At 49.4% G+C, this 27,748-nt stretch overlaps 1 protein-coding gene and 1 pseudogene across 1 annotated transcript in view; one reads left to right on the top strand and one right to left on the bottom strand.

Moving 5' to 3' along the window:
• Nucleotides 1-6,242, bottom strand: part of LOC144890819 (disabled homolog 2-interacting protein-like) — a 69,150-nt gene extending 62,908 nt beyond the window's left edge. The window contains exon 1 of the mRNA XM_078772660.1: nucleotides 5,974-6,242. Coding sequence (XP_078628786.1) covers nucleotides 5,974-6,242 — 269 coding nt within the window. The remainder of the gene's footprint in view (nucleotides 1-5,973) is intronic.
• A 3,999-nt stretch (nucleotides 6,243-10,241) lies between these two features.
• On the top strand, nucleotides 10,242-12,030 carry LOC137422257 (repressor of RNA polymerase III transcription MAF1 homolog; annotated as a pseudogene).
• Nucleotides 12,031-27,748: the final 15,718 nt, after the last annotated feature.

The following is a 27,748-nucleotide window of genomic DNA, read 5'->3' on the forward strand; positions in this document are numbered from 1 at the left end:
GATCAGAGATCAAGCCATTGGAGAAGAGGAAAGATTTCATATCCGAAGCAATGATGGATTCCATGACTTTGCTGATAATTGGGAGAAGGCTGATTGGTCTGTAGTTGCTAGGATCTGTTTTTGCACCTTTTTTGTGCAAAGCGGTGATGTTGGCTGATTTCCAAGCAGATGGCAGTTGACCTTGAGCAAAAGAGAGGGTGAAGAGAACAGAGAGAGGGTGAGATAGAGCGGCAGGGCAGGATTTTAGGACCCGTGGGCTGATGCCGTCGGGTCCAGTTGCAGAATCAGAGTCGAGGGTTGACAGAAACTTTTCCACCTTGTCAGGAGGAAAGGACACGGAGTCCAGGAGCAGCTGGGTACGACTGGGTATGGTGGGTACAGAGAGGGATGGGTTTGGGACACAAGATTTAGAGGCAAACACAGAGTTGAGGCATTCAGCTTTTTCACGTGCGGAGTCAGCTGTGTAGCCGTTTGAGGTAAGGGAGGGGATGGAGGGGGAACAAACACCAGAAACGGATTTGACCAGACGCCACCAGGATTTGGAAGAGGGAGACAGATAAGAGAGTTCGGTCTTGAGAACGGAGAGATATTGTTTCCTGGCTCTCCTGAGGGTGGACACACACTTGTTTCGGGCTTTGTGAAAGGAAATGAGATTTCCTTCCGTTGGATTTGCTTTCCAGGAGACGAAGGCAAGTTGTTTCTGGGCAACAGCCTCACCACAAGATTCCGTGTACCATGGACTTGAGGAAGGGTATGACAACTGAAGACGAGATGGGATAAATCTGTGCATGAGAGAGAGCAATTTACTTTGGAAGAATTCCCAGGATGAGTTGATGTCAGAGGTGGTAGAGATGGGAGACCAGTCCAGATGATTGATGGCTGCTTGAAGACCGTGCCAGTTGGCCTGAGTGAAATGCCAGGCTCGTCGACGCTGAGCAGGCTCCCTGAGAATGGTCAGAGAGATGTCCACTTTAACAAGGACATGATCAGATGATCCGATTGGAGCAGAAGAAGAGCAGCAGACATTTTCAGGGAAGTTAGTCATAACCAAGTCCAGAAGAGAAGATGCTCCGTTGACTGAGATCCGGGTCGGGAAATTGACAGATTGTGTCAGTCCCAGTGAGTCGCAGAAGTCCTTTGCTGAGGAGCCATGGCTGGTGAGAGAGGTACCCACACCCAGCCAACTGGCATGATGACAGTTGAAATCACCACATATGAGGAAGAGAGAGTTGGGATGAGTAGATAGAAGTTGGTCCATATTATCAGACAGTGAGATGTAGATGGAGTCATCACTGTTTGGTGGACGGTACAACACACATATGAACAAGAGGTGGGAGCGAAGGGGAAGCCGTAGCCAGAGGTATTCCTGGGGGTGAGGTGGAGAGAGTGCAGTGCAGGGCGAGTGAGGAAGAGAGTTTTTGATAAAGATAGCAACCCCACCTCCAGGACGAGGCTCAGGTCTATCATACCGGAAGAGGGAGTAACCCGGGAGAGATACTAAGGAATCAGAGACATCATGAAGGAGGAAAGTTTCTGTTAAGCAGATCACGTCTGGTTTGACAGAAGCAACCTGTATGGAGAGATCAGTTAAGTTTGAACGAAGGCCCGGATGTTTGAGGTCCATACCGTTAATGAAGAGGACGGGGGAGCATCGGATACAGAACAGGGGGGAGGAGGGGTAGGGTAAGATGTGGAAGAGGTGGAAGAGGTAGGGAGAGCTGTTGAAGGTGTGTCAGAGATTTCAGAATAGCTCGGAGAAAGGGAAGGATGGGGCGGACAAAAGGTTTGATGGTGATTGGGTGAGGCACAATGAGGTGTTATTTGAGGAGGGAGAAGAGCGAGGCAGAAGGTTGGGGGAGATGGAGGTGAGAGTTGGAAGGGGGAAGAAGCGGGGAGGACGCTTTGAGGAGAGGGAGTGAGAGGGGGCAAATTGAGAAGAAAAGGAGATTTTCAAGATGATCCAGTTCCTTGTCAATCCGCTCACGCAGGGCAAAAGGGACTGGGCGAGCTCTGCAAAATATAGGATTGGCATCCCGGTCAACCCTGAGTTTAGCCGTATGTCCTTTCAAGGTTCCAAGCTCATCCTTGAAGACATCCGGGTACGTATCCAGCACATTTTTGATTGTGTATGCTGCGGTAGCAGAAACGTTGACTGCCCGGAGTTGATGAATGCTTTTCCACTTCAGTCGAATTATGCTCAACCAGCTCCTGCTGAGTAAGGAAGGGCCCTTTCCAGGAATGGCGATCAGGGGTAGGTGAAAGTCACGGTTATCGTAGCCCACCGTGACGTCACATGTACCGCAGGGAACAATCTTCTCACCTGTATAGGTGGAGAGTCCATAGGTAGTAGGTTTCAGATGGGGTCGGTCAGCATCACTCCACAGGTTTGTGAAAACAGCATGGCTGATGAGCGAGATGGCCGCACCAGTGTCGACCTCCATTTGCAATGGTCGATTGTTGACGACAACAGTGGCAAGAAGAGGGTCCCGCCTATGGTGAGAATCAATATGAAGCAGGTCATACGATTCTGAGTTGTCAGAAACAGAGCTCACCTGGTCAAGCTCAGGTTCCTCCGAATCGATAAACTGATGAATCTTGTCAGCAGCTTTCCCTTTTCCCGATTTGCGAGTGATGCAAGCTGGAGCAATATGGCCAGTTTTCGAACAGAAATGGCAGGTTGCATCTTTGAACCGACACGTCTCCGGAGGGTGCTTTCCGTTGCACTGAAAACATTTGTTGTGTGTTTGAGACTGCACTGGCTTCTGACGAGGAGCTTTGTTCCAACGTTTTGGCTGAACATGATCCAACCGATTCACAGCAGGGCTGGTACCAGACGAGCGAGTGGCACCGATGCTTGTAGCGTTGCGTTCAGCACTCTCCATGGAAATGGCGGTGTCTCTGGCATTTTGGAACGTCAGTCTTCTCTCAGCAAGCAGGCGTCTACGAGTGCGGTCATCGGACATGCCAACCACCAGCAAATCACGGAGCATGTCATCAATCGTGTCCCCAAACTCACACAGATGTGACAGTTTTTTGAGGTGTGCAATGAAGTCTGCGATCGACTGACCTTGCTGTTGTCTGCACATGTAAAAATTAAACCGACACAGGATGACTGAAGGAGATGGATTACAATGTTCCTTCAAAGCGGCCTTGAGCTCTGCATACGTGAGCTCCTGGATTGTCCGAGGCCGAATCAGGTTTTTAACGAGTGTGAACGTCTCACCTCCGCAAACGGACAGGAAGACGGCCTTCATCCGGGCTTCGGTCGCGATGCCGTTCGTCTCGAAGTAAAAAGACAACCGCTCAGAATACTCCCCCTCATGAGGGGCGAATTCGTCGATATGGCCGAAAGAAGTCATGGTCCAGATGTTTATCCTCGTCGCTATGGAAGGTATCTCGACAAACTACGATCGATTGTCATGCACGTTTATTCACTCTGCCAATACAGGCCCGATTCACCTCAGCGCCATCCGAGCATGGGCGTAGGGATACAATGCGGTCACGGTGTAGGGATACAACGATGAATATTTGCAGCTTCATACATGACAACCTGCTTATCTCATGGTCAAACCTCTGATAACTATTGTTGCCCTTTAATATTTCATTAGTGACAGCAGACAGCCTCCGTCTAGTTACCCTCGCCTGAGAGGTTATTACTCCCGCCAGAGAGTGATGCATTCGATCGTGTCCATGCGTGTGTGTTCGTGTGTTTGTGAACAGGATATCTGGAAAAGTTCTGAACGGATTTGGATGAAAGTTGGTGGGATGATTGCCCTTGGGATAAGGAAGAATTGATTAGTTTTTGGTGAAGCTCAGGATATTATTCCGGATCCAGGAATTTGTTGAAGGATTTTTTTACCATTGGAAGACAGGGCTCATTTTTTTAAACATTATCTTCTATGTGTTCTATATATAACATTGTGTTATGAAAATAGTTTTCATATTTGTTGTAAATGTAGTTTAAACTCGTGGTTATGCATTAGAGTGGTGTATTGTGTTAGCAGCGTCATCTTCAAGGTTCTTTTTTTCTTTCTAATGAAGACATATTCTGTCATTTTGAAACCACCAAAGTGTGTATTAGGTTTCCCCGTTTCAGAAAATGTATCGTTTGATACGTATAATGCTTTAAAACTGTTTTTTTTTTTACATCAGAAGAGATATCAACATTTACCTCAGCGAATGTCAATCGCGGTGTCAGTATTTGATGAACTTATAAAGACTTAGGTGAGTTATAAGTGTGACCTGCATGTGCACGGGATTCTTCCCAGAAGAATGACTGGTCGCATTAGCTCGTACGACTTAAAATAAGCGAGTTTTGTTTTCACGTTTGGGCCAGTTTTACATGTTGTTGTAGGAGCTGGGCTCCAACGTAAATCGGAAGAATGGACGCGACAAAAAGCTGGAATTCGTCCGAGTTTCTTTATTGTGTCAAATCAACTCGGGTACTCTGAAAAGCCCGTTTATCGGGCAGCAATATATATACACATTATCCCGGAGCGTTTGCCCGGGAAAGGCGAGACCGGGCGTGCCCGGGCGTCCTGGGCGAAACCTGGAAAGGCGAGTCTGGACATGCCCGGGCGTCCTGGACGAGGCCTGGCAAGTCGAGAGCGGGCATGCCCGGGCGTCCTGGACGAGCCCTGGAAAGGCGAGGCTGGGCGTGCCCGGGCATCCTGGGCGAACCCTGGAAAGGCGAGTCTGGACATGCCCGGGCGTCCTGGACGAGGCCTGGCAAGTCGAGAGCGGGCATGCCCGGGCGTCCTGGACGAGCCCTGGAAAGGCGAGGCTGGGCGTGCCCGGGCGTCCTGGGCGAACCCTGGAAAGGCGAGACCGGGCGTGCCCGGGCGTCCTGGGCGAAACCTGGAAAGGCGAGTCTGGACATGCCCGGGCGTCCTGGACGAGGCCTGGCAAGTCAAGAGCGGGCATGCCCGGGCGTCCTGGACGAGCCCTGGAAAGGCGAGGCCGGGCGTGCCCGGACGTCCTGGGCGAACCCTGGAAAGGCGAGTCTGGACATGCCCAGGCGTCCTGGACGAGGCCTGGCAAGTCGAGAGCGGGCATGCCCGGGCGTCCTGGGCGAGCCCTGGAAAGGCGAGACCGGGCGTGCCCGGGCGTCCTGGGCGAGCCCGGCATGGTGATCGCTCCGCGTCCTCGGTAGGTGCAAGGCGATTGTGTATACCCAGCGGTAGCCGCTAAATTGTATCCCTAAGGAATGAAACGCACGTTTTCCTGGCTTACAATTTTATTTGAAGTCACACATGCCTCAAAATACACTCACTTATGTAGAATTGAACGCTGAATCCGAAAATGTAAGTGAAATTGCCTTGTTTTTTTAAACATTATCTTCTATATATTATATCGATATATATATCTGTGCAGTGTCTGTCTTGTGTTGTCTTGTGTTGTCACTGAACTACTCCCTCAAACTGTTGTGAAATTGTACTATTCCAACTTGACTCACGGCGGGAGTATGCGCTCTACTGAGTGGCGTTCTCGTTGCATTTGAGTTTGTTTGTCTGTCTGTCTGTTTGTCTGTCTGTTTGTCCGCACAGAATAAATATGATTTTCTCTACAACCGTTGGTCCGATTGGCAGGAAATTTACACCATAGGTGCAACTCCACCTGCGGTATTTTTTAATGATAATTATGACGTCATAGGTCACGTGGGTCGACCGTCATCTTGGAAACACCGAAAAACTTTGCACCTCCATATCTCCAAAAGCGCTGAAAAGAAAAAAAATTGACGACTCATTGTAAAGAACTCTACATTTGGAAGAACATCTGTTAATGATGATGTCATAGGTGCCTCCATTATGACGTCATAATTCGACAAGTACAAAACTTCATCCGATCAAGATGAAATTTCTTGAGCATGATCTTGGGATAAATTGGTGGAGAAAAAATATAATGATGACGTCATCGGTCACGTGGTTCGGCCGTCATATTTGTTTTAACACAAAAGCCTTGAAAACCACTGACACATCCTGGTGAAGGTTTGCTATCTCTGATTGCTCTTTCTTGTTCTTGTTACATATTGTCTTGACCCCTGCCTCCACCATGACCATGCCCTCGACGACCACTACGACCATGACCACGATCACAACGACCACTACGAGCATGACCACGACGACCACAGCGAGCACGACCACGACTACGACTACGACGACCACGACCACGACCACGACCACGACCATGACCACGATCACAACGACCACTACGAGCATGACCCCGACGACCACTACGAGCATGACCACGACTACGACGACCACGACCACGACCAGGATATCCTCTCTGTTAAATTGCCTGCTCCATATTTTCACTCACTGATGTTCTTTTCATAATTATCAGCCTTCAAAAGAGTGCTGAGAATGATTATTTATCAATTTAGTATCACGTGGTTTACACACAGATAAAGCAATTATCAACAATGACTATTGTGCATTTATAAAAGAATTTTTTGTGGGTGTCATTCATCTCAGTTAGAAAGGGCTTCCAAAAGAATAGGTATACAGTGAAAATGTCGGTCAGGTGATCATGCCATTCAACCAAATAGCTGCATCTGACTGTGTGTCCTGTGTCTCGGTGTTGCTGCCACAAAGCTGCTCCAGGGCTTCGGATATTTCAAGGTAGTTGGACCACGCAGCATCGATGGTGATGCTCACTGGCTGGGGGGGGGGGGCGTGGGGGGGGGGTGGGGGGAGGCGTGGGGGGGGGGGGGAATGTAACCGTCTCACTTTCTCCATGTGTCCACCCGCTGTGAGAGAAGCTGCGTATGGTGTTTGCGCCCATGACGAATGCAGGTCATTTTGTGTGAGGTTGGTTCCAGGATCCGTCACATTATTGTTAATTAAGCAACTCTTGCAACACCCAGAGGGCACAGCAAGCTTGGCCTGCCAAACTGGTCTGGTGGATACCTGTTCTCTTAACTTCAAAACTTATTTGCTTTAGAGTCTAATTTCACCATGGAAGTGAACACGTCACTCCACCTTGATTATAAATGAATAACTTATTATCGACATCCAAACAGAAAACGAAACACAGAAAATACAAAAGGCCAATCACTAACTCCACTGCTGTGGGCCAGCAGGGGAAGCTAAAGAATGAGGGGAGGGAATTGAATCGAATGGAAAGGAATGATTTGACAATTAAAGGAAGGGCGACCTTCCTATGGGATTTTTCAAACTGAAGCCAAACCTTTTTACAAACTGGAAAATAATAAAATATAATCAACTTATTTTCTTGGAGTCGAGTTACAAATGCTTTTTTGTGTATAATGACGAGGTTCGTGAAGGAGCTCGAACGTAGAATGGATCAGGACGAAACGGAGCAAAAGGAACAGGAGAAGGAGAGAGGGGAAACACCAACAACAGGGTTGGGGTACAAAATCGAGGGGGACTTGGAGGAAATTAGGGATGTGGGGAAAATGGGCATGGGGTGGACAAGATGGAAACGTTCCAATTATGGAAATTGCAGAAACAGCATGGAAATGCTTGCACGTTGTTGTGATTCATCCGGTGGAAATAAATCAGTAAAAGTTTATAATTGAAAAAGCTGGACTTGCAAGTTGGAGGAGCCGACGTTTCAGCAAGAATCCACTCGTCTTGTTCACAGCAGACGTTCAAGTGAAGAGGAACCTCGGAAATTTCCAAGTCATTGCCACGTGGTCTGTTGACCAATCCAGCGTCCCGTGATGATTGTAGACGACGTGGGACAGATGTAATAGCCTTGTCCCACGTCCGTGACAGGTTACATCGCAAACCGCCCCTTTTGTTGAGAGATGGTGATTCAACTCTTTCTCAAATTGATTCTTTTACACCACGAGCAAAGCACTTTTCTTCTCTACCCAAGAAGACGACTTGACTGTTATCGAAGCTGTGACCGTGCAGGTTCAAATGGGTATTCACAGCAGAGCCTTTTCATAAGCCGGACGACGATGGTGATTCATACGGGCCTGAAGACTTTGCCAACGTTCTCCCATGCGGAGGGCTCAGTGTGTGATGGGTCTCCACATCCGATGCCATACGCCAAGTCACGTTTCCTATCCTTCTGGATCTTGGCCTTATCATGAACTAACTGGCTGCGTGGAATTCTGTGTGGTTCTTATGATGTAACAATTCCAAATTTGGAGAAGGACATTGTTAACAAAATAATCATAACGAAGTTAACACCTGATGTCGTTTCACTAGTCATTTTACTAACAGTAAACCATGTGACCCACATTGATGACTTGGGTTGTGACGACGATTCTGTAATCGACAAGCATCCGTCACCGTGCGATGCGGAGCTGTCCATGGCTTTGCGTTTACGAACAAGAATTCACCTGATGTTTACGATTATGAAATTAAACACAAAAAATAATGAAACAAAATAACATAAAAATAGGCGAAAAACTACGACCGTAAATATAAACGTAGCCGGTGCTAATTCTCCATCCATATCACAACTTTATCTAACAATGGCAATCTTGAGAAACGTGTTCAATATTAAACACGATGATCCGTGTGATGGTGACATTAGCGTCGACCACAAAAGGTGGAATTGCAGTCTGAGTTAGTGGTTTGAATTGGGCAGGTATTACATTAGTCATTGGTGAGCCAGGTGGGTGTTCATCAACAATCAGAGTAAAGGTGAATCCATGCATGGTTTCCAAAAGATTAGTACATATATATATTTATTTATTTATTATTGTCACCTTCATGTCGATTTGAACCCACAACTCTGCATAATCCGTCATCCATACCTGGAATCAGCCAAACCAACGTGCAAGATGAACAAGAGAGGGTCTTCCTCCAATGGGGGGGGGGGGGTGGGGGGGTGGGGGGGGGGGCGAGAAATCCATGTCCTCTATTGTAAACACCACTGGGGGCGTAGTGAAGCAATTATTTGATTAATGAACATAATTAAATAATTAAATTGATATACGTGAGAAATATGTGTGGGGATAAATGACATGCTCAGTCAGGGTCGCTCAGATAGCTCAGATGGCAGAGCACTGGTACGGTTCACCAGAGGTCCTTGGGTTGATTCCTGGTCCTGGCACGTAATTTTCCCACATATGTCAATTTCATTTATAATCCTGTTTACGAATCTAATTGTATCAATAGTATTAACTAGCCAATAGGAAATTGACTCCTCTCATCCATGGATATTTCTTGTATTTCCTCTATTTCCGTGAGTCTGATTTGCATTCAGGAACAGAACAATTATGGTTAACTGTTTTAAAATTTCCTCTCTTTTGTATAAATCCTTAAATTTATTTAAGCGGATAAACCGCTTCAATATTTGGCTTTGTCCTTCCTGCCATTCACCCATCAAATATGAAGAAGAGCCTTTCTAACCCACCGCGCATATGTAACCCATCATTCAATATCTGTGCCAAATTTGAACAAGATCGGTGAATCCATGTCCGAGAAATGGTTGAGGACTTCTTCAATATCAGGCTTTTTACAACTAAAGTGGCCGCCAGTCTACCAGTCGGCCATCTTTCATCAGATCGCAAAATAAAGTGAGGTGCACGTGTTTGTCATCGTGTGCTGTGATTGTGCCAAGTTTGAACAAAATTGGACCATGCATGTCCGAGAAATTGCTGGAGACATGCTTAAGTAACAAAATGGCCGCCAGTCTACCAGTCGGCCATCTTTCATCAGATCGCAAAATAAAGTGAGGTGCACGTGTTTGTCATCGTGTGCTGTGATTGTGCCAAGTTTGAACAAAATTGGACAATGCATGTCCGAGAAATTGCTGGAGGCATGCTTAAGTAACAAAATGGCCGCCAGTCTACCAGTCGGCCATCTTTCATCAGATCGCAAAATAAAGTGAGGTTCACGTGTTTGTCATCATGTGCTGTGATTGTGCCAAGTTTGAACAAAATTGGACAATGCATGTCCGAGAAATTGTTGGAGACATGCTTAAGTAACAAAATGGCCGCCAGTCTACCAGTCAGCCATCTTTCATCAGATTGCAAAATAAAGTGAGGTGCACGTGTTTGTCATCATGTGCTGTGATTGTGCCAAGTTTGAACAAAATTGGACCATGCATGTTCGAGAAATTGTTGGAGACATGCTTAAGTAACAAAATGGCCGCCAGTCGGCCATCGTGGATTTGATCTCGAAAAACAATGGCGTGCATATGTAAGCCATAATTCATTTTCTATGTACTAAGTTTGATAATAATAAGGGTAATAAAGGAGGGTTTGAAACGGTGCACTGATCTGCTCGTGGGTTCACGTTCTGTGCGGCATTTTAGAAATGGACATTGTTCGGAAGCTGCTGGGATGCTATTGCTGCCAACGGTCTGTCTCTGTTAACAGGATTGAAAGCTACTCTTGCAAGATGGCTGGAGATGACAAGCAGATGTTCAAGCAATTTTGTCTGGAAGGAGAACCTCACCTCATGCAGGCCTTGTCTGCACCACAGGCTCTGGCCGTGAGCCCAGGAAGGTGTTATACCTAATTATTGTGCACAATCAGAGCTAAAATGTTCCCATAATGCAATGTCCTGCTTCCTTTGATGCGTATTCAAGCTTTTGTTCGCTCGACACAAAAATATTCCCCACTTTTTGTCGCGTGTCAGAGTGCAGAGGAAGGTGGAGACGGCCCCTTGTGTGACACTTGCAGTCGAAAGACGTTGTACTACCTGATGTCGACTCTGAATTCCGCCTTTCGACCACATTACGACTTCAGCCATGCCCGCTCGCACGAGTTCAGCCATGCCCGCTCGCAAGAGTTCAGCCATGCCCGCTCGCACGAGTTCAGCCATGCCCGCTCGCACGAGTTCAGCCATGCCCGCTCGCACGAGTTCAGCCATGCCCGCTCGCACGAGTTCAGCCATGCCCGCTCGCATGAGTTCAGCCATGCCCGCTCGCACGAGTTCAGCCATGCCCGCTCGCACGAGTTCAGCCATGCCCGCTCACACGAGTTCAGCCATGCCCGCTCGCATGAGTTCAGCCATGCCCGCTCGCACGAGTTCAGCCATGCCCGCTCGCACGAGCTCAGCCATGCCCGCTCGCACGAGTTCAGCCATGCCCGCTCGCACGACTTCAGCCATGCCCGCTCGCACGACTTCAGCCATGCCCGCTCGCACGTGTTCAGCCGTGAACCGTCGCTGTCCTGGGTTTGTGTGCAGTTTGATTTTTGGGCATCACGAGTAAGATGGGACAAAGTAGTGAAAGGTAATGTGTCGGCGCTTGTGGGCCGTGTCTGCAGGTGGAGAATGCAGTGAATAGTCCCCTTGGCTCTGCTGCTGGCTCCCGCTTCACCGAGCTCGGACCTGCGCTTTGGAAGGCTATCGACGATGAGATTGTGCTGTCTGAGTGTGACATCTACAGGTGAGAGCAATTTTTTTTAACCCTCTGCCTCCAAGTTTAGAGGTTCATGGAGGATGTTCATTTTGGAACTGATGACATCTTCCCCTGTGCTTTGGACTGATTGTCGGTCGTGATTTGGCTTGCATCACCTGTGCTCCCACCCCATCCAGCTACAATCCTGACTTGGCTTCTGACCGCTATGGTGAAGAGGGTAGCCTCTGGTCCTTCAACTACTTTTTTTTTACAACAAAAAGGTGAAGAGGATCGTTTTCCTGACCTGCCGCTCCGTCGGGTAGGCATGCCATTTTGAAATGCGTTGTGACACTGCAAGTGTAGTCCGTCTTTTCATGAGACGTGCGGATGTTCCATCACACCTGGATGCGCGAATGATCGTGTGCAGCAGTTTCTCATTGCTGTGTGACTCTCGTCTACCCTGGAGTCTCGACATGGTATTGGACGAGGAAGACTACTTACAATGTGAAGGGTAGTTTAATGGTAAGTAGCGTCCTTGTATTTAACGAATGTTGTGGAGGTGAATGCTCGCACCCAATTTCGTCTGTCGAAGAATGTTTGTTTGTATATCCATATCTATTTATTTATTGGGTGAATGCGGTTGCTAAATGAAAGTGAAGTTGACAGGCCTTGCCGTGTAAGATGCCCATTGACTTGTGCTTTCACCGCAGGATGTGCTTCCCCTCGTACTCCACCCAACTGCTCCCCATTCTGGCATGGCCTCTCATCGTTCACCTTCACCGGACGATGTTCTACTTCCTGGTTTTACATTTGGAGAGCATTATACCGTTTGTTTTGAATATCAGAAGTCAAATGACTACGTGACCTTTTGACTCGAAACTGGCCTCGTTTTGAGTATTTACCTTTTGCACCTCTCGGTCCACTCTGCCACAGGAAGTCAACAATGTAGAGATTACCTATATTGCACCTGTCCAGGTTGACCGTTAGATTTATTCAAGCATGATTTGCAAAACAAAATGATTTTTGGTATTTTTTGGGGGGTGTGGAGGATCATTAGTTGTAGTAGTACAGGAAATGGAGGCAGACGATTATCCACGAGGACTAGGGACAAGCGTTACGCCGAGGTCCCGCGTCGGTGAAATGATGAGTTGACAAAGTGGAAGACGCAAGGCGGCCATCTTGGATTTTGACGTGACGACCCAATTTTCCATAGCGTTCTCACTTATGCGTAGATACACCCAAACACCAGATTAGACGTTAGTAGTTCGTTTATTTTTCAAGATATTTCGCTCACAAGGTTCAGACATATATATGGTGGTGGCCATCTTGGATTTTGACGTGGCGACCCAATTTTCAATAGCGTTCTTCCTTATGCCTAGATACACCCACACACCAGATTAGAAGTTGGTACTTCGCTTATTTTTCAAGATATTCCGCTCACAATGTTCAGACATACATGGATGGCGTCAGACATATATGGCGGTGGCCATCTTGGATTTTGATGTGGGTTTCACCCACACACCAAATTAGAATTCGGTCCTTCGCTTACACACGGACGCACACACGGACGGAAAAACCATAGTCCCCCTTTCGCTCCACGGTGCGATGGGGGACAAAAACCCGCATGAACCTTTTTCGATTTTCCTCCATCACGTGAACTTTTAAATCGTCGCCCTGTGCATGTAACTTCGCTCTTCATCGGGTTCGTTTGTGCAGCAGCTAACAGACTGTTTTTCCCCAGCAGTCCAGGAGTGGAGCCAGGCCGATGTTCCAACACGACTCTTCCTCACCCATTGAGTGACCGCGTGCAATCTTAAAGTAGTGCTGTCTGGGTATCTCTAACACTTACCTTCAGCAAATTGTTTGAATACCGCTTGGGTTTGTAGCCGGCTAAGCCGGTGTTGTGAATGAACGCGTACGTATTATGTTGAAAAGCCAGATTTTGCTGGATCCTTTGAGAATTCCAAGCTTTGACGCACCAAATCACTCGATGGAGGCCGCCATCTTGCGGATGCGGAAGTGTGCATAAAAAATTGCGAAAAAATTCAATAGGAGTTTGTTTCAGTTTCACCCGTCTTTGTTTGATTCACCATATTATGCACCTCTAATTTGTAATTAAAATACTTTAAGACCAACCTCGTTCCCGGGCCCGCATGGGCCCTGGTTATCTTCAACGAAAATCGTCACCCATCACAGGAACCAATGAGATTCGAGCATTTGAAAAAATATTTCAAAAACCAAATCACTCCATGGAGGACGCCATCTTGCGGATGCAGAATTATGCATAAAAATTGAGAAAAAGTTCAATAGGAGTTTGTTTCACCCATCTTTTTTTGATTCACAATCTTATGCACCTCTAATTTGTAATTAAAATACTTTAAGACCAACCTAGTTCCACTGGCCCGCATGGGCCCTGGTTATTTTCAACGAAAATCGTCACCAAACACCGGAACAAATGAGATTCGAGCATTTGAAAAAACATTTCAAAAAAGCTTACCGGTACCGCGTTTCGGAGGCTGAAAACGGCGTCAAATATTCTAAAATTGACGAAGAAATATTTTTTCGAAATCTCGCGGCCGTAGGGGGTAATTTTTCACGGCCAGAAATATCCGAAGTTGAGACGGAATTCACCGAATTAATCAAGAAGGAAATTTTATAAATTTTAATCTCACCCAGAATGCAAATGGTGTAATTTTGAACAAGGTACGGTACCTACTACACCTACCTACTACCTAACCTATGTAAGCCATAGTGATGGGTAAAATAGTGGCAAGAGGCTTTGGCTTCGCCGGCTCATTGCGGCTTTGCAGTGGGGTACTAGTACTGTTAGGTTGTTTTCCTTTTATAAGCAGCTTGTTTCAGCCACGTGATAGTGAGGATGCACCTCTGTTGTCGCCGCGACATGTGCAGCTGGGGTTATGGTACTGGATTTACAAATGTTGTTTTGGCAACATTATTTTAATGAACAAATTGATCGTCCGTGCTAATTTCAGATCAGAACCCGTCCTCCGCACTGTAATTTTAGACACTTGCTCCAGACTAGTCCAGCTTCCAGGAAACAGTTACTCGTGAATGAGAACAGGCAATTGTTTGGTGATGCAGCTAATGCAGGCATAGTGGTGTCAGACCGCAAGTTGTTGAGTTTTTTTTTTAAAAATGTGCATTTTGTTTGATTTGATATTAACTGCTTTAAAGTGTCTCCAGCTCGGCGAGGATCCTCTGATCCTCCTGCCATTGAAGCCACGACCACCGACAAATTGTGAAGCCCAGCGTCGCGCCGTCCGTAAAACTTTTATCCTTTGAGAGAATTCGCTAGCTTTAAAACGTCATCAGACATTCTTGTTTGGAATTTCCAGTGATTCGTTAGCTGGTTCCAGGACATTAAAAAAAAAAAAAAAAAAAAAGGTTTCCTTTGGATGAGTCGACCGTTCCGGCAAGGGAAGCAGATTCAAACTTCTTCTTCTTTCGTGTAACATCAGATGGCCAGCTCAGTGTCGTGCAGCCATGCCCTCGTCTCTGGTCCTACGTCGAAGAGGCCGGCTTCTGAATGTGGTCTGTATAGGGGGCAGGTGGTAATTATGTGTTCGGCAGTCTGCTCAGGCTCGCCGCACTCGCACGCGGCGCTGTCTGCCAGGCCCCACATCTTCAGCGATGATTTGAAGCGGCCGACCCCCGTACGTAGACGGTTCAGCAAGGTCCATTGCAGGCGTGGTAGGTCTTCTCCTATGACACCACCTCCCTGGGTCCCAGATGTAGCGGTGGATGCGGGTGGGCCCGGCCGTTTCCCACACCTGCTTCCAAGATGCCGCAAGCCATGCGCTTCTAGACAGGTCCTCGGGGATAGAACTGAGCATCTCTTGTGCCGCCTTGTTGTAGGAATGGCGGGACTTGAGTCTGCTTGGAGGCGCCACTATCGTTGTGGTGTTGTGCAGGATGTGCCAGTCGTGTTTCTGGGCATTCCTTGCCAGGGCGAGGGTAGCAGCCTCCCGTCGGAGGCCGGCCAGGGCGAGTCCCGCTAGGACTGGCAGGTGGAATGCCGGGGCAGGCTTCAAGCAACCAGCTACAATGCGGAGGGTGTTGTTCATGGCAACATCAACCTTTCTCACGTGTGGGCTTCTGCTCCAAGCTGGGGTGCAGTATTCGGCTGCAGAGAAGACCAGGGCTTGCGTGGATATTCGTAGGGTCTTGGCGGAGGCTCCCCAGATTCAAACAAACAAGCGTTACGCCTAGGTCCCCCGTCGGTGAAGTGATGTGAGTTGACAAAGTGGAAGACGCAAGGCGGCCTTCTTGGATTTTGACGTGGCGACCCAATTTTCAATAGCGTTCACTTATGCGTAGATACACCCACACACCAGATTAGAAGTTAGTCGATCGTTTATTTTTCAAGATATTTCGCTCACAAGGTTCAGACATATATATTGTGGCGGCCATCTTGGATTTTGACGTGGCGACCCAATTTTCAATAGCGTTCTTCCTTATGCCTAGATACACCCACACACCAGATTAGAAGTTGGTACTTCGCTTATTTTTCAAGATATTCCGCTCACAAGGTTCAGACATACATGGCGGCGGCCATCTTGGATTTTGACGTGGGTTGCACCCACACACAAAATTAGAATTCGGTCCTTCACTTACGCACGCACACATGCCCGCACGCACGCACGCACGGACGGAGGGGAAAACCATAGTCCCCCTTTCGCTCCGCGGTGCGACGGGGACAATAAATCGATCGTTTATTTCTTCGCTTCAAATTGAATACCACAATCTGCACCCTCCTCTATTGATGGACCGAGCAGGTATGCGTAACGTTGTACGAATTTAAACATGTCACAGTGCACTTTTCTTACATTAGGAGGTAACGGTCTTGATTTTTAAACTCATTCTCGATGCAGTAACAACGTCCCACGCAATTCGAGAAAACTAGCCAATGGCAGTCGTATTCAAGTGGGGCATAGTGGACTCAGTACAAATAGCGTGTGTAAGTGTTTTGATGGCCTAGTTGGTACCACAAAAATACTGGACAGTCCCCAACGCTGCCTTGGCAATATTTCCTCCCTTAAACCTATTTCTCCCGACCCGACCTAAGACCTCCAATCTTTGTTCTTCTCAAAAATGGATTCCTTTTTTCCCCGAGTGACTTTGTCAAATAGTTGCATTCTTTTGAAGAGCATTGACATTTGTCTGACAATTATATAAATGTGTGCACATTTATTATTTTCATATGATTAAAAAACAAAACATTTATCAACTTTGTGTGCATGCCATCAAATTATTATGCAGAGTTAAGCAGAGGGTGTCACGTACAGGTCTTTTACAAATGGCGGAAGATGACTCGGTAATGGTGTGATGAGATCGTGGCCACACGGCTTTGCCACGCTCAATGGACCGACAATGCTCAAATGTTATTAAAGTTGCAAAGTATACAAGTCCGAGTTCCACGTCGAGTACAAATCTAGCGGTGGTCAGTGAAACACCAGGCTCTCACATTGGAACATTCATCCTCGGGCTGTTATAAGGGTTAGTTGGCTCCATTGTGTACACATTTAATGACCCACAATATATCTTAAAGCCCTCATTCGTGCTTGACTCGACTCAGGGCCACGAAAAATTCGTGTGGTACAATGGAGGGGGAATGCCAGCCAATGGGCCCGGTCCCACAATCTCCACAAGCCAAGTAGCGGAGCATGGTTTCCGAACCAACTGCAGCTCCATTTGCGGCTTTTGTGAAACCCACATTTTCAAATGTATACATGTCCTCTACGATCCAGTGGTGCTCAAGTGTCTCTGTCTGTGGCTCCTCAGCTTCAGCCACTGCCTTCTTCTGGTACACGCAAGGCAAGGACATCTAAATGTGTCAAAAAAGGACAAAATTTAATATTTGTTAGCATGTCATGCTGGTAGAGTGAGAACATGAATCAAGCAGAACGACACACACACACACACACACACACACACACACACACACACACACACACACACACACACACACACACACACACACACACACACACACATACACACACACACACTGTTACAGTTTTTAGAACCTTCACGAGTAGTAAATTTTAGTAAATGTTTCCCTTATAAATGTTCCCCTGTAAATATCCCCATCAATTGGCTTGTTAAAGATCGCACCTGAGTTAGTCCATGTACAACACGCAGCGAACCATAGGACCTCTCCGTGGTTATTTCATTATTATGTGTTTCAGTTAAGGACCTGTTCCCAATAGTTGAATCTGCGTTGCATTAATCAAATAAGATAGGTCCCTTTCAATTCCCCCAATCGTCTCCGCAAAGTAACAGTCGGGCGGCGTTCGCTGCTCCTTGCCTTGATTCGGTTGTGGGCCCCAAACCGCCATTAGCCATGCGGTCAAGCCGAGGAGGAAGGGGGCGGAGCCGCCAGGTCACGGGCATGGCACGCCGACGCACCACCAGAGGCAGGGCCAGCGAGCCCCCACCAGCCAACCAGGGCTGACGAAAGACCATCACGGGCGTGGCTCTATGAAGCGCACATTGATTTAGAAGCACGTAATATAAGCGCCAGCGCGAAGCCTTTTTACGGAGATGAACGGAGATGAACGAGAGTCGACTTGGGTTGGAGACGGCACGTGGTGAGGTCTGGCTGAGAGAGACGAAGCTGCGCGGAGCCCTTTGCCAAGCTGCTTTGGAAAGCCCTACCGCGTGAACGAATACGTGAAGCTGCCGCTGGCTGTTCGCTTCCAGCCCGGAGCATGGACCTGGAGCGGACCTCCTTGCTGTGCCTCTGCCAAACCTTCCAGCCCTGCTGTCCCACCTGGACCCTTCTCCTTCTTCCAGTCATTCCTGCCTGCTATTCCCCTTTCATGTAAGTCTGTTTGTCTGTCTGTCTGTCTGTCTTGGGCATTGATAATATAAGACTGTTTAAGGCTGCCCTGTGTATCTTCTTCTTCTTCTTCTGTATATTACTTTCGTTTCTTCTTTGGTTCTGGTTTTGTATATAGTTAATAAATGTCTGTTATTTCTTACCTTTGGTTTCTTCTTTCCCCCGATCGCTTTCGTCCTGTCTCCAATTGAGTACCTGTGGCACGATTTGGCCAACGCTCGGAATCGGGTTAGTCAATTGCTAACGGCTCGAATCGCGGATTGCTAAACCACTCGGCAAATACCATCTTGTCCGTGGTTCGAGCGGTACTTGTCTCCCTGTTTTGCGGAGGGATTGGTAAAGGTATTCGGGAGAACACCTTGACCAATAACCCTGACCAATTTCACCCGCAAAAGAGCGTTATAAGTACCAGGACTAGAGACGGCCAGCTTAACAGGCCAAGGGGATTAACCCCCCCCCTTGCTAAGGGGAGTGCCGTCTCTGAGATCCGTAACAATTGGTGTCGTGGAGTGGATTTGGACCCGAACCCCCCCCCCCCCCCCCAAAAAAAAAAACCATCTAAAAATTTGGTCGAAATTTTGAGCGGCCGAAATTTTATTTAATGTCCTAAATTAAAATCGTGCCATGGATAGTCAAGGTGATCGGGTGCCGGTAGGGGAGAATGAGGAGTTAGAGGCAATCCAGGACCCCAGGGAGGAGAAGAGCAATGAGTAGGCGGTAGCGGGGGTTGCAGGCGCACAAGATGGCGGCGCCTCGCACATGGCGGCGACGAGGGCCGCACCCGCTGCACCAATGGGGGTGGGCGAAATGCAAGCCTTCATGGCCCAATTCATGGCGGAAATGCAGAAAAAGAACGACAGTATGGATAAGGTGGGAGAACAATTGGAACGAGTGGGAAACCAAATCGGGGAATTGAGAAATGAGATGGGAAGCCAAATCGGGGAATTGAGAAATGACATGGGAAGCCAAATAGGGGGGCTCAAAGGCAAATTAGGGGGCCAATTGGAGGACGTGGGTAATCAAATTGGGGAAATGAAGGATGGGTTAACGGGGTTGGAAAATAGAATGGCCACCCAGGAGAACCAAATGGAAAGGGTGAAGAATGGGTTAGAGGGGCTAGAAAACAATATGGAAGGCAAATTGAGGGAAATAGGGGAGCAATCCACCCGGGAAATTAAACAGATGGGGAATCAGATAGAGTAGGTAAAAAATGGGTTGGAAAGTAAATTGGATGCCCAAAGGAATGATTTGGAGCAGATGAGGGCGGCATCTACCAAAGAGATGGGAGAGGATATAAGGCGCGGAGTGAGCGAAGAGGTCGCGGGAGTACGCGACGAGGTGAAGCGGGGTGAGGAGCGCATGGAGAGAGAGGTGAGGAACAGCACGGCTAGGTTACAGGGGGGTATCGAGGAGTTGACGCAGGGAGTAGGGCAGCTGACAGTGGGACAGAAGGAGCTTGGGGAGAAGGTGGAAAAGAACACGGCGGTGATAGGAGGGTTGAAAGCGACCCAGAAGGAAATAAAGAAAGAATTAATAGCGACGAAGAGGGAATGTCAGATGGTACATGAGGGACTGACGAAGAGGTTAGAGGGGGTGGTAGAGGCAATGGAGACAAAAGAACGGGAAGTCAGGATGCATATAGAAACGACCAAGGTGGCCTTAGGGCTTAGAAGAAGAAATTGAGGGGGCGCACCGGGAAATAAAGGAGGTGAAGCAGAAGCTAGAGGAAGTGGAAGAGGGGGTAAGTGAAATTAAGAAGAGACGGAGGGAGACTAAGAAAGCGATAAAGGAGGAGGTGATGGAATTGGTGCAAGGTCTGTGCTCACAGAGTGATGATGTGCTTACTGACCAAATAAAGAGTTTGCAGGTGGCGGAGGAGAAGCGAAGGAGAAGAGGTGCCGAGGTGAGTGGCGATATGCTCGGCAATGTATATGGTGTGAGGGGAGATTCAGCGAGCTTGGGTGTTGGTCTAGACCCGGGCGTTCGTGAGGGGCCGCTGGTGAGTTGTGCGACTGGTGCAGAGTGCGTGGAAAGAGGGTGTGTGCAAGGATGTCCGACCATGGGGAGTGCGAGAGGTATTGGTGAGCAAGGGTGTGCGGGTATGGAGTGGGTAGCGGGTTGCGGAGGGGCGACCCAGGCATCGACACTGACAGGGGTAGTGTTCAGAGGGACGGGGGATGCACGAGAGCCCCCCGGGAATAGTGTACTGTGGGGGCCCGAACGGTTCGGCCCCGCGCTAACCCCGCAAGGAGCGACGCACGGGGTCCGGCCTTCGGGCACCCACAAGGTCCTACTCGCGCCATATGACAGCAAGAGTGATCTGAGGGCGTACCTGGCGCAGTTCGAATATGTATGTGGAGGCAACGGTTGGAATCCAGACGAAGGTGCTGACAGCTTTACCACGGGGTGCTCTCACCCTGTCAGCCCTCCGCGCAGCCTTAATTAATCGTTTCGGCATTGAACAGCAAAGCGAGCTTGTTAAAGCTCAGCTTGCTCAGCGAAAATGCAAGCCCCAGGAGACCATCGGGGAACTTGCCCATGGAATTCGCCGCACAGTAGGAATCGCACACGCTGACATGGCAGCGCGTTCCCAGGAAAGCCTGGCGCTGGATCACTTTATCCAGGCTTTTCCGGATCCGAAGCTCCGACAACAGCTCGCCATGTGACGCCGTCGGTGGACACAGGAGCTGGCGCCACGATCATCAGCCCTGTGATCCTTAATTCGAGTGCAGACGGCTGGGATAAAATCCAGCGTCTGGAAAATCATAGTTTGCAGCTGGCTACCGGGGTAACGGCTCCGATCATAGGGCGTGGTTTTGTGACCCTCAAGTTGGGGTCAGTAAAGAGCGAGATAGAGGTTTGGGTGGCGGAGGTGTGCGACCCATGCCTAATAGGGTTGGATTTGTTGACTGCTAGCGGTTGTAAAATCGATTTGTGCCGGGGACCCTGCAAGTGGGAGTCGAGGAGCTACCATTGGAGGGGTGAGCACGGCCGAAAGGGCGGAGCTGGAGGCTCCTGAGGCCGTGACCATCCCTCCGAGGGCCGAGGCCATAGTGCCGGCCCGGTGGTCAGCTCGCCCAACATGGCAGGAGTCCTGCGGCCTAGTCGAACCGGTGGCAGCGCAATCCATACCTGGTTTAATCGTGGGCCACACCCTCGTAAAAACGGACGGGCCGGTGGTGGCCGTCCGGGTAATTAATATTAGTACAGAACCATGCACCATCGTAAGGGGCACGAATACAGCCGGCTGCACCCCAGTTAACGAAGTCGCGCCAGTGAGGGGCGAGAACGTCCAGCCGAGTCGGCCCCAGAGGGAACCTTCAAAAAGTATTAGGAATTGGCCCGATCGCATTTGTGAGATGGTAAATCGTAGTAGTGTAGAGTTGGAGGTACCCAGAGGGAGGCGTTACACAAATTAATTGAATCCCATTTGGATATCTTCTCCTTGTCCTCCGAGGATATTGGACGTACGGGCCTGGTGAAACATCAGATCCACACCGGTGAGGCCCGGCCTATTCGTCAGCCCACCTGACGGCTCCCTTGGAGCAAGAGGGAGGAAGCTGACGAGCAGGTAGAAAAAATGTTCGATGCAGGTGTCATCGAGCCCTCGGGAAGTCCTTGGATGTCACCTGTTGTGCTGGTCAAAAAGAAGAATGGGACCACGCGTTTCTGTGTGGACTATCGCCAGCTAAACAACTTGACACTCAAGGACTCATATCCCCTGCCAAGAATTGACGATACCCTCGATGCCGTTGCGGGCTCAAATTGGTTCTCAACCTTGGAACTCAACAGTGGGTATTGGCAGGTGGAGATGGATAGGGCAGGGAAGGAGAAAAAGGCATTTTCCACAGGTAAGGGGCTGTATCAGTTCACTGTGATGCCGTTTGGTTTGTGTAACTCCCCCGCCACCTTTGAACGATTGATGGAGCATGTACTGGGCGGCATGCCATGGCAGTCATGCCGGGTGTACCGGGATGACGTCCTGGTGCATGCTAAAACATTTCCCCAAGCCATAGCTAACTTGGACCAGGTGTTTGGGTGCCTCAGACAGACAGGGTTGAAGTTTAGCCCGAGTAAGTGCACTTTGTTTGCAAGAGAGGTGGCCTATCTAGGTCACGTTATCGGTCGCGAGGGGGTAAAAACAGACCCAGGCAAAATTACAGCGGTGGAGGAGTGGCCCGCACCACGTACCATCAAGGACGTGCGGGGATTTTTGGGACTCTGCTCCTATTACCGGCGTTTTGTGGCGAAATTTGCAGAGTTGGCCCGGCACCTTCACCGGCTTACGGAGAAGGGGACGAGATTTAATTGGACAAGGGAGTGCCAAGAGGCCTTCCTAGCATTGAAAGGGTGTGTGATACTGCACCCGTTTTAGATTACCCCACTAGTGACGGGACATTTACCCTGGACACGGATGCAAGCCAGGAGGGATTGGGCGCAGTTTTGTCTCAGACACAGGAGGGCGTGGAGAGAGTGATCGCGTATTATAGTCGGGCCATGAGTAGGCCCAAGCGAAATTATTGCGTCACTCGCAAAGAGTTATTGGCTATGCTGGCTGCTGTGAGCCATTTCCACCCTGACTTGTACGGGCGGAAATTTTTGGTTCGAACTGACCATTCCTCTTTGCAATGGCTCCTTCGGTTCAAGGAACCGGAGGGCCAAATTGCAAGGTGGTTGGAAAAGTTGCAGCAGTACGATTTTAGTGTGACCCATAGGGCCGGGAGGGCCCATGGGAATGCTGATGCACTCTCTCGGCGTCCTTGTTTGGGGGAAAACTGCAAATTTTGTGTGAGACACGAGGAGAAGGAACAATTGGGCGATTCCACCCCTATCCTCGTCGTCCGTGCAACCCGGGTGAGAGGGCCAATTTTGCCACTAACCGCAGATGAAGAATTTGGAACAATGGCTTGGAGCACGGCCCAGCGGGAGGATCCCGTCCTGGACCCGGTGTACGAATGGGTTCGATTGGGACAAAGACCTAATGGGGAAGAGGTCACCCCCCTCGGGGCGCCAACAAAGGCATATTGGGCTCAGTGGCAGACCCTGGAATTGAAAGGCAACATCTTGTATCGCAAATGGATGGAGGTTCCCTCTGAGAGAACTTCCTGGTTGGTAATAGTCCCTGACAAATTTAAGAACACAATATTACAGCAGGTGCATGGTACCCGCTCCGGCGGCCATTTGGGCAGGACAAAGACAACATCTCGGGTCCGCCGGAGGTTCTATTGGGTAAATATAGGGCGCGACATACAGGACTGGTGTCGGAGATGCGACGCCTGTACTGCTAAAAATGGACCAGCACGGAGGATGAGGGCCCCCCTTCAATTACACCAGGTGGGGGTCCCCCTTGAGCGGGTGGCCATGGATATTCTAGGACGGCTACCACACACCCGCCAAGGTAATAAGTACATCCTCGTTGTAATGGACTATTTCACCAAGTGGCCGGAGGCCTACGCCCTCCCCAACCAAGAAGCCAGGGTGGTGGCACAGGCCTTCGTGGAAGGATTTGCATGCCGGCATGGGATTCCACAGGAGCTGCACACCGATCAGGGTCGAAATTTTGAGAGCCAATTGCTAAAAGATGTGTGCAGACTCCTGTCAATTAGAAAGACTAGAACAACGCCCTCAATACCACAATCTGATGGGATGGTGGATCGGTTTAATCGAACATTGATCCAACAACTGGCATTGTTCACCACCACCCGTCAGGATGACTGGGACGAACATCTCCCGTATTTGTTAATGGCCTACCGAACCAGCCAGCATGGGGCCACCGCATGCAGTCCGGCGTTGCTTATGTATGGGCGGGAGTTGGGGCTCCCGCCGACTTGCACTGCGGTCCCGTGCCAGACACCACGGATATCCCGCCGAGGGAGGGCTATGCACGTCACTTAAGAGGAAGGCATGGAGAGGGTCCATGCCTTCGCCCGCCGCCAGCTCCAGCTGGTGGGGGCCAGGATGAGGCACAAGTACGACCACCGGAGCCAGGGCAGTCAGTACGCTCCGGGGATGAAGATTTGGTTCTTCAATCCCCGGAGGTGGAAGGGTAGGTGCCCCAAACTCACCTCTCCCTGGCAAGGCCCGGGGGTCGTCCTGTCGCAAGTCTGTGACGTGGTCGTTAAGATCAAGATGGGGCCATGAGCCCTCCCTCGGATCGTCCATGCTGACCAGATAAGACCCTACACCGGCGAGCAGGCGCCCTCATGGATCGCCTCGGCTTTAGATGCCGAGGTGGGACCCAGTACCTCTAACGAAGGAGGCTCGTAGTGTGAGAGGACTGGGGGGTGATAGTGGGAGATGCCCGAGGTAGAGGGATGGTGGCTCTACCATCCCTCACCTCCACTAATTTGGGCAAAGGAGCTATAGATTTATGGGGATTGGCAGTACCAAACTAGCTCGGGAGGGTTAGGATAATGTATAGGGAACTAGAGATGACTATAGGTGACCAAGATTTAAATAGTAACATTGTATAGGTAGTGGGGACGTAGCCAGGTTAGATGGTTGATAACGACGAGGGATGTGCAATAGTATAAGGGGTGACAGGGAAGCATTAATCTTAGAAGGGCAATAGATAGCCAGATGATGCGGTGTGTATGAGCTTTAAGTTTTGGATGACATGAGGAATTGAGAGGCAATGCTTATTAAAGATGTGTGTGTATTGATGACATTGAGTGCATTGGCTTGCTTGGTGTGCAAGTGCAGTACAGGTGTGTGGAATGAATGGTGTGGAGTGAGTATTGTGGAATGAGTGGAGTGGAGTGTATGGTGCGAAGGAGTGGATGGGGGAAGGATGGACCCCTTCATGAGTACCCGGGGAGGGTAGTGTAAAGGTAGGTAGAGGGAGTAGGTAAATTGTGGTTGGATATTGACATCTGTAGTGCGGAAGTAGCAGAGTACTGCTTGAATGGGTGCAGGAGTGTATGGAATGGCTGGGCGTGTGGCCTGTTAGTGTGTGTGATTGGTTGAGCACTCCGCCACTGGTAGTCTGTCGGCCAGGTGAGGCCGCAGGTAGACTCTGGGAGCCAGCTAGAGTTCAATGGGGCCCGAGGATCCAGAGAAGGACCCGGGTAGCCCGACGCCAGAGAAGGCGGTAGCGGGGTGAGAGAGCCAGAGGGCCTTCCCCAGGTTAGGGTGAGGAGCAGGTAAGCTCGGGTGGCAACTGCAGTGGCAGAGGTGTGCAGGTGAGCGGACCTGCTGGTGAGCCACACGACCCAGCCCAGAAATTGTGCGAGGGCACAGGTAGAAAATCGGGGGAGTGAGACCCCAAATTGGGAGGCACCACAGTTTGGTCAATGGGAATTGGTTTTTAGAACCACATAGTGTAAAGTGGCCAATGGTTTGGCAGGGCAAGACCCCGGGTAGTATAAAGTGTTAATGTCATTTAGAAGGTAGATAGGAGAAAATCTCTTCGCACCATCCGCATCCACTCAACTAAGGTGATGAGACTCCACACCATGTTTTTGCAAGCATTTGGAATGAAAGACACATCTCGACGTGGGTGAGACATTGTTCGATATTCCATCTCTTCCTCCTTAGGAGGGATTGATGACGGATTCGGTTTAGAGGGGATGGGAAAGACAAGACGTTAGAGACGAATTTGTAATTTGTAAATTGTGTAAATACGGGGTAGGGGCAAGGGTAGAGTAGGTGACATGGGGGGTGACGAACGGATAGGGACGGGCTTTCTCGGCTCGCTCTCCCGCGCCCTTCATGTTGCATTGCTTTGTATTGATGTGTACCCTTGCGCCCCTGCCCGCTGATCTGCTTGTCCTTCCTTCCCCACTCACGGACCATTGTTATTTTGAGCCCGGCGGGGGGAGCGGGGGGGTGGGTGGGGGTGGGGAGTGTGCAGGTGACCACAGTTGTGTGCCCGCACCTTTGCTGCCTCCGGCCTGCACTGATGCACCATATGGACCACACGTTCTGTGGCCTAGCACCACCTTATGGACCACACGTTCTGTGGCCTAGCACCACCTTATGGACCACGCGTACTGTGGCCTGGCACCTCTGCTGGGACCAACCATTGTTGCCAGCGGTATCTGGTTGCGGACCACTGTTTTCAAAGTGGCCTCCATGCCATGCAGGTGGACCTCCGGAGGTGGCCCTGCTGGCCCTGAGTAATAAAAAGCGGACGCGGTGTGTGCCCTTTTAATAAACAACATCAAGCAAGAAGACAACCAGAAGCAGCGGCCCAGCAGAGAAGACATCACAAGGCATCATTTATTATTTTAAAAATGTTTGTTTTTGTGCCTTTTTCATTTATGGTGCTTTTGGTGCACTCATTATTTTTGGTGCATATGGTATGGTGTATCAGTGCAGTGCAGTGCAGTGCAATGATTTTCCTCTTCTCAAAACATCTTGTTCTTGTTTCCCACAAAAGACAGGTCCTGGGTGACAGTTTGTAAATAATTAGTGTTTTTGTAAATAATGCTCCCCACCGGCTAAATGTGTAGTTTCGAAATAATTCCGCAATTCGGTTAGTCTGTGGGCATGAGTCAGTTAGATAGGATGCAATGCAGCAGGTGGGACATATTTAGTGTTAAAACTGTCGCACTCAGGGTGAGGTTAAAAGTAGAGGGTAACCACACCTAAGTGTCACACTAAGTTAAAGTTGTTTCGGCCCGGGCCAGGCCTGGAGGAAAGGAGGGTGCAGTGTTGCAGTTTTTAGAACCCACACTTGTAAATAATTCTTGTAAATATTCCATCATTTAAAAGGTTAAAGGTTGCACCCTTAATTAGTCCATATGCAACACGAAGGCCACCATAGGAACTTTAGTTATTTCCTTATTATGTGTCAGATAAGGCCGTGTTCCCAATAGTTGAATCTGCATTGTGTCAATTAAATAAGAATAGGCCCTTCCGTTCATTTTGTAGCTGCTCTCTCCAAGCTACGCCATTATGCGCCCCTACAGTCGGGGCTTGTCTCTCCCCAAATTGTCACGTGGTTTGATTAGCAGCGTTCGCTGCATTGAGCCTTCGTCGCCTTAGCGCTCGCTCCAAACGCCATTGAACATGGGGTCTCAGGCCGAGGAAAAAGGGGGCGGGACACAAGAACGAGGCGTGGCCCTGTCAACTCGCCGTCAAGGGTGGAGCTGGTGAGCCCTCGCCAACCAACCAGGGCTGAGGTGAGCTCACTGGCAGGCGTGGTTTGATGAAGCGCGCATTGATCTGTGAGCGCATTATATAAGCGCGCGCGCAAAGCCCTTTGACGGACTTCTTTCCACGGACCTCATTCGGCGGGCTCCTTTTGCACGAACTTGGGGACTTGAGGAACTGCGTGAGGGAGCTCGTTTGATACGAACTGCCTGTGATACGAACTGCGTTTGATACGAACTGCCTCTGATACGAACTGCCCTTTTTGACAAACATTAATCGGGAGAGAGAGAGTGTTGGCATGAAATACGTATAACGTCCGTAGCCTCCCAGTCCCCCCGATATACGTAAGGTCCGCTCGCGGTCAACGACAACGACGCGCTGCCGGCCTGCTTCCATCACCACCACTGCACGAGTCGGGACTGGACGAGGAGCCTGGACATCTGCTTGGACCTTCCTCCCCTACCAGCTACCATCCCGTGTGAGTGTGTCTGTTTGTCCTGGGGTCGTTAAGTTAAGATT

The sequence above is a fragment of the Myxine glutinosa genome, chromosome 2 (assembly GCF_964187855.1).
Source record: "Myxine glutinosa chromosome 2, kmMyxGlut1.1, whole genome shotgun sequence".
NCBI lineage: Eukaryota > Metazoa > Chordata > Myxini > Myxiniformes > Myxinidae > Myxine > Myxine glutinosa.